General features: G+C 49.9%; 1 protein-coding gene across 1 annotated transcript in view; it reads right to left on the minus strand.

The window, feature by feature from the left end:
• Positions 1-2,966: 2,966 nt before the first annotated feature.
• The window catches only part of SLC25A23 (solute carrier family 25 member 23), an 11,962-nt gene continuing 7,309 nt past the window's right edge, over positions 2,967-7,619 (minus strand). Inside the window, exons 9-10 of the mRNA XM_007460571.1 lie at positions 4,240-4,390; positions 2,967-3,249 (exon numbers count right to left, since the gene is read on the minus strand). Of these exons, the coding sequence (XP_007460633.1) occupies positions 3,065-3,249; positions 4,240-4,390 (336 nt within the window). The 3' untranslated portion in view covers positions 2,967-3,064. The remainder of the gene's footprint in view (positions 3,250-4,239; positions 4,391-7,619) is intronic.

Below are 7,619 nucleotides of genomic sequence, written 5' to 3' on the forward strand. Positions count from 1 at the left end.
TGGAGCGCAGGCTCCGGATGCGCAGGCTCAGCAGCCATGGCTCACGGGCCTAGCCACTCCGCAGCATGTGGGATCTTCCCAGACCAGGGCACGAACCCCTGTGCCCTGCATCGGCAGGCAGACTCTCAACCACTGCGCCACCAGGGAAGCCCTCAATGTCTTTTATAACCTAATTTTGGAAGTAATATACCATCACTTCTGCTGTATTCCCTTGGTCATACAGACCTGCCTTGGTACAACGACAGAGGAGATTACACAAGAATGTGAACACCAAGAGTCAAAGATCATAGGGGGACATCTTAGAGAATGACTCTCACAGTCCACATAGGAAAAAGTCTGATCACGTGAAGACAGGCAGAAATTGGAGTGATGGGTCTAACATCCAAGAACACCAAGGGGTGCGGGCAGCCACCAGAAGCTAGGAACAGGCACGGACAGATCCTTGCCTGGAGTCTTCAGAGGGAAAATGGCCCTGCCAACACCTTGGGTTTTGACTTCAACCCCCCATAACTGTTAGAGAATAAATTTCTGTTGTCTTTTATTTATGATAGCCAAAAGGTGGAAACAACCCCAGTGTCCATCAGCGGATGAATGGATAAACAAAATACGGTCCCTCCATAAAATAGAATATTATTCAGCCTTAAAAATGAAGGAGATTCTGACACCTGCTACAACATGGAGGAAACTTGGGGACATGATGCTCAGTGAAATAAACCAGACACAAAAGGGCAAATACTGCATGATTCCAGTTCTAAGGGGTCCCTTGAGGAGTCACATCCATAGCGACAGCAGGTAGATGGTGGAGGCCAGGGGCTGGGGGAGGGGATGGGGAGTCAGTGTTTAATGGGGCAGAGTTTCAGTTTGGGGAGATGAGGAAGTCCTGGAGGTGGATGGTGGGGATGGTTGCACCACAATGTGAATAGACTTAATGCCACAAAACTGTACACTTAAAATTGGTTAAAATGGTAAATCTTATGTAACGTGTATTTTACCACAATAGAAAAATATTTTTAAAAATTTTGTTGCTTTAAGCCCCATGTTTGTGGTAACTTTTTAAGCAGCCCAAGGAAAAGGACACACTTGTGTAATTACAAAAAATACAGGAAAAATTAGGAGTGCTCTTGAATTTGGACCTTCCCCCACACCCACTTTACAGATGTGGAAACTGAGGCTCACGGAGTCATTTCCTGGTCTCCCGCAACAATGTATGATGGAAGTCGGCCCATGTCCCTTCCCTGTGGGTGGTATGAGGTGGTCCCACATCCACCCACCCCCTTTCAGTAAAAACCACAATGATAGAGCTTAGAAAATGTATTCCTTTGTTCTTTTCCTTTGAAATCACACACACAGGCAGGGAGGTGGGGAGTGGTGTAGGTGGGGGAGGTGGAAGCATTGGGGGGGTCGTCCTGTCCCCCCAAATCCCAGTTCTTCTTCTACAGTCCTTTAATGGGGTTCCCCAAGAACTTGGAAGGAATGGAGAAAGGGGTCCCCCAATAAGCCTAAGCTCAGAATCCAAATATAAAGTGCAGAATATACAGGGTGGGGATACTGGGAATTAGGGCGGATGGGATGTCTGCTCCTCTCTGGTAGAAAAATAGACCTGGAATGAATTTGGGGGACTGGGGAGTTTGGGGTTTGTTTTGCATCCTTGGATGCTTGGGTTTAGGGAAACTGCTTCTGGCTTCCAACTCTGAAGTCTGGGGAGGGGCTGGCAGTGCTGGGGGATGTGTGCGGTCCCCTTAATGTGTCCCCAGCCTTGGATTGCCTCCTTGCCAGCCCCTAAGAAAGAGCGACTGGATCCTCCAGAGGGACCCAGGCTCTGGGGGTTGTTATCAGCCTAGACAGTGGGAAGGGGGTGTGAGATATGGCCCTGCTGGGGGAGTATTTGAGAGAGAAGTTTCCCTACAGTCCAGGCTTTGCTGGGGAGGTAGGGGGTCCAGTGTCTGTGCAGGGCCGGCGAGAGGCATCTCCTCTCCTTGCGGCCGGCATGAGACATGTCAGGACAGTGGACAAGTCCCGTGGGTTTTCAAGCTGGGAGGCCAGGACCTGGGTTTCCTGGAGGCTCCGTAGACTATGGGGTTTGTGCCATCGGGGGAGGTCTCCGGGCTCTGGTGTGTGTCTGGGACGGGGGCGCGTGGGATCCAGGATACTGATTGGCCTATTGGGAGCTAGACTGGGGGGTCTGAGCGTTCAGGATCTAGTGCTTGGGAGGACTTGGGTCAGAAACCAGGGGTTAAGGGGTTGGCATCCAGTGCCTGGAGGTGGTAGGGTCTGCCTCTTATGGATGAGGTTTTAGTACCCAGTGCCTGCAGTGAAGGGATTTGGGGTCCAACAGCTGCAGTCGCCAGCACCTACTCCTCTGCCATTGGGCTCTCTCGTGGTTTGAAGAGTGAGGATCTGTTGGGTCGGGGCTTGGAAATCTGGGATCCGGTGGTTGAGGGTATAATGGTTGAAATGTGGGGATCCGGGAGTCGAAGCAGAGGGATCCAGGACCCAGTGTCGAGGTAAAGGGATTCAGGAATCCAGTGGCTGGAGGGAGGGGGTCTGAGATCCAGTGGTTGGGGCCCCGGGACCTAGGCATTGCACTGTCAGGATCCGGTGCGCTGAGGTTTCTTGATATCCAGAATCCAGTGGCCGAGCTTGGAGATCCAGGACTTGAAGCATGGGGATCTAGGATCTGCCAGTGTGGATCTAGGATCTAGTACTGCCTGAGGACACTGGATCTGGTGCCTGAGGCAGCTGGGGTCTGGGGGTTTAGATACATGGTATGTGCTGCTGTGGTCGGGGTATCAGGATCCATTAGCTGGGTTGCGGGGGATCCAGTGGTTACGACGTGGAGGTCCAGGACTCAGTACGTGTTGTGGGAGAGGGAAACGTGGGATCCAGTGGCTGGGATGTGGGGATGCAGGACCCAGTTGATGAAGTGTGGGGATCCTGTGGTCTGAATGCGTTGGGGGGGGGGACCTGGGATCCACTGGCTGGGCCCTCGGTCTCCAGTGGCCGAGGTGTGGGGGATGTCACGATGGAGGTGAGGGATCTGGGGGAGGGGTGGGCTCTGGGTCCCTCACCTGGACGTGACCCCCAGGGCCTGCTTCATGTTCTCGTAGACCACGTAGGAGATGCTCACGGCTGGGATAACCTTCATGAAGTTGGGGGCAATGCCCCGGTAGAGGCCCCGCACACCCTCCTGGGACAGGATGTGACGGAGCAGACCCAGCATGGACAACTGGGGGGCTCCCTCGATGGAGGCTGGTAGGGGGTGGGGAGGCCAGGTAAGGCCAAAGGTTCCCCTCTCGCTTCCCACTCCCCCCCACTCCCCCTCAGGGCTGGGCCAGGTGGCTACTGCAGCAGGAGGGAGGGACGGGGACCTACCACTCAGAGTTGGGACTTCTACTGGCCTTGGAATTGGCTGCTCATCTCTTCACCCCAATCTGGAGGCCCCAAGTTTGGGGATGACTAGAAACAGAGCAGCTATGTGTGGAGGGGGAGGTGGAAGAGGGCACAGAAATTCCTCTTCCTGGAACTCAATTCCTTCTCCCTTTTCCCAGCTAACTCTTACTCAACCTTCCAACCTCCATTCCAAACCAGCTCTTCAGGGGAGCCCTCCTTGGCACCCCAGTCTAAGTCCAGCTTTTCCTTCTCCCCTTTATTCAACCCTAAATCCATACTTCACTGTGGAATGATTTATTCACCATCTTCCTTCCTCTCCAGCTTGGGAGCTCTTTGAGGGTGGAGGACCACATCTGTCTTATGCACGGATGACCCCCGGCAAAAACCACAAAACACAAATGCTAAAATCCCTGAAGAAATTCTCAAAAAAGATTCAGGGATAGTAGCGGGAAAAGAAAAGAAAAAAGAACCTCAAAAGAGCAATACAGAGAAATACAGTAAAACAATGGTAGCCTGGCCCTGCTCCTCCTTTTGACCTCACTATATCCCAGCCTTGCAAATTAGAACCCAAGTTACCAGCCCGGAAAGCTGCCTCCCAGCTGAGATGGTTGGGATGCTCTTCCGGCACTGGCTGTATCTGTTCTCCTACTTAGGGTAACGGGCTCCCACCCCAGTGTCACAAGAGGGTAAACTGAGGCCCAGAGAAAAGTAGGGACTTTAGTCAAGGCCATCAAAATCCAGGAGGATCCCAGCCCAGGACCCTGCCTTCTCACGGGGAGGAGCTGGGGATGGGAAGGTAGACCCAAGTCGTGAGACCTTCCCTACCTCCTCCTCCCACCCAGGCCTCACCTTGGGCCTGCATGCGGGTCCGGACCAGGGCCAGGGGGTAACTGGCTATCTGGCCACACGTGCTGGAAATGGTGCCGCAGGCCAGGAGCACGAGGATGCCCGGGTCGGCCGAGTCGTGGCTGTACTGCTGGAGCCACCGGTTCTTCAGGGTCTGGCAGGGGTGGAAAAGGGAGCAGCGTGGGTTGGAGGTGGGTGACACCAGGACCCTGGCTTCAGCGGTCCTGCTGGCTGGCTTCTGTATCCCGTGATGGCTGGTGTTAGCCAAGCATTTTACCTGCATGCTCTCACTCAAACTTCTCCTAAACCCTCTTTGGTATGTGGAATAACAGCGCCCCCTACTGTTCCTGCCTTAATCCCTGGAATCTGTGAATATGGTACCTTCCGTGGCAAAAGGGACTTTGCAGATGGGATTAAGGATCTGGAGATGGGAGATTATCCCAGGATATCCAGGGGGGTCCAATGTCATCACAAGTCTCCTTGTAAGAGTCAGAGAAGGAGATGTGATGACAGAAACAGAGATCAGAGAGAGACAGAGAGAGAGAGAGATCTCTGGGGGCGGGGAGATGTTATGCTCTTGGCCTTGAAGATAGAGAAGGGGCCATTAGCCAAGGAACATGGGCACCGCTAGAAACTGGAAAATGTAAGGAAACAGATTCTCCCATAGGGCCTCCAAAAGGAAAGCAGCCTGCTGACACCTTGATTTTAGCCCAGTAAGATGCATTTTGGATTTCTGACCTCCATAACTGTGAGATAATAAGTTTGTGGTGTTTTAAACCACATTTTGTGCTCATTTGTTACAGCAGCCATTGGAAACTCATAGTCTCCAAGGTGGCCACCCCGCCCCTTATCCCTTACCACTTCAGCTCAAACCTGCCGACTCCAGTGGCCAAACATCCATGGCTCAGCCTGAGGATTTTATCTGGTCCCACGCAAGGCTGCTCTGAGCACACAGGAACAGGTGGGCAGTGCTGGGAAATTAGCACCCCCAGAAGCAACCTTCAGATGATGACTGACTTGGTGTATCAATACCCCAGCTCCCTTGCCCCTCTGATGGGGGTATGTTCTACACTTTCTCCCGGAGGTGCCCACCAGGATTGAGCTCCACCTGTCGGCTGCGGTATCTTGCTTGATAATGCACTGTTATGGGTTTAAATGAATCCCCCACCAAAAAAAAAAAAAAAAAAAAAAAAAAGATGTGTTGGGGTCTTAACCTTAGAATATGACCTTATTTGGAAATAGGGTCTTTGCAGACATAATGAATTAAGATGAGGTCATACTGGAGTAGGGTGGGCCCTTAACCCAATATGATTGGTGTCTATAGAAGAAGAGGAGAAGAAAAAGGACCCATAGGGGAGAAGACAGTCATGGCAACAGAGGCAGAGACTGCAGTGATGCATCCACAAGCCAAGGAACGCCAAGGACTGCTGGCAAAGACCAGAAGCTGGGAAGAAGCAAGGAAGGATATACCCGCTACAGACTTCAGAGGAAGCATGGCCCTGTTGACACCTTGATTTTGGACTTCTAACCTCCAGAACTGTGAGAATAAATTTCTGTTGTTTTAAGTCCCCCAGCTTGTGGTATTTTGTGAGGGCAGCCCTAGGAAACTAATACTAAAGCATATGATACTTTTTGGTTGCCTTCCCTTCCCTGTCTTACTACTTCCCCCCAAAACCACTTGCCCCCCCATCCCTGCTTCTGGAAGACCTCGAACTAAGACAAGTACCATTACGATCCCCATTTTATTGATGAGAAACTGAGGCTCAACAGAAGTTACTTGCCCAAAGCCACAAGATAAAGGTGACAATCAACATTCAGAGCCACCCCCAAGTCCAGAGCTGTGCCCTTGGGCAATCCCTTCTGAAGCCTTCTGTGAGGCCTCTGTAAATCCAGGATCTTCTTTTTGGCCTTGGGACTGGAATTGCTCATAGGTTTCATTTCCTAAGTCAATTCCAGTGCATTGGTAATGGCTGCCTGGAACTGTGTTGAGAGGGACTCAGTGCTGTGATGGATTGGTGATGTCTGGCCTGGGCACGGAAGGGGCAAATGAGAATCATTTACCATTACTGCCTTTGCAATTTTAATACCTGCCTTTTGGGGCTGGAGTTGCATTTGCCAAACAGGTGTTTTTAAGAGCAGTTCTGTTAAAAAGAGGTTCTGATGACTGGAAGAGTATGGCTAACACTGGGCTTAAAAAAAAAAAAAAAGGGTAAATCACTTTTCTACAGGACTTCTCAGAGCCTTTAAGGGGCTAATTTAGATCTTGAAATGCCAAGAGGGCACAGGGCTTTTCAAACTTCTTAGACCTCTGAAATCCCTTTCGGGGGTGAAGAATGAATGAACTAAGGTTGCAGAATAAGGTCTTATTTCTGCTCATGACTCTGAATGGCTTCCTATCACATTTAGGAGAAACCCAAACTCATGACCAATTGAGTCCTTGCTGACTCTTCAGCTCCCTCCAGCCACTCAAGACTTCCACTCCTCAACAACAAAACAATCTCATCAAAAAATGGGCAGAAGACCTAAACAGACATTTCTCCAAAGAAGACATTTAAGATGGTCCACAGGCATGTAAAGAGATGCTCAGGGTCGCTAATTATTAGAGAAATGTAAATCAAAACTGCAGTGAGGTACCACCTCACACTGGTCAGGATGGGCATCATCAAAAAGTCTACAAACAGTAAATGCTGGAGAGGGTGTGGAGGAAAGGGAACCCCCCTACACTGTTGAAGGGAATGTAAATTGGTGCAGCCACTATGGAGAACAGCATGGAGGCTCCTTAAAAAACTAAAAATAGAGTTGCCATATGATCCAGCAATCCCATTCCTGGGCATATATCTGGATAAAACTATAATTCGAAAAGATACATGCACCCTTATGTTCATAGCAGCACTATTTACAATAGCCAAGACATGGAAACAACCTAAATGTCCATCAACAGATGAATGGATAAAGAAGATGTGGTACATATATACAATGGAATATTAGCCATAAAAAAGCATGAAACATTATCACTTGCAGCAACATGGATGCAACTAGAATTATCATACTAAGTGAAGTAAGTCAGAGAAAGACAAATACCGTAAGATAGCCCTTACATGGACTCTAAAAGATGGTACAAATGAACTTACCTACAAAACAGAAACAGACTCACAGACATAGAGAACAGACTTATGGTTACCACAGGGGAAAGGTCCGGGTGGGGAGGGATAAATTGGGAGATTGGGATCAGCTGATATATACCACTATATATAAAACAGATAAACAACAAGGTCCTACTGTGTAGCACAGGAACTATACTCAATGTCTTGTAATTAACCATAATGAAAAAAAAAAAAAAAGACTTCCACTCCTCCAATAGGCCATATTCATTCCCGCTTCTG

Source organism: Lipotes vexillifer, unplaced genomic scaffold (assembly GCF_000442215.2).
Source record: "Lipotes vexillifer unplaced genomic scaffold, Lipotes_vexillifer_v1.1 scaffold1011, whole genome shotgun sequence".
In the NCBI taxonomy this organism is placed as follows: Eukaryota; Metazoa; Chordata; class Mammalia; order Artiodactyla; family Lipotidae; genus Lipotes; species Lipotes vexillifer.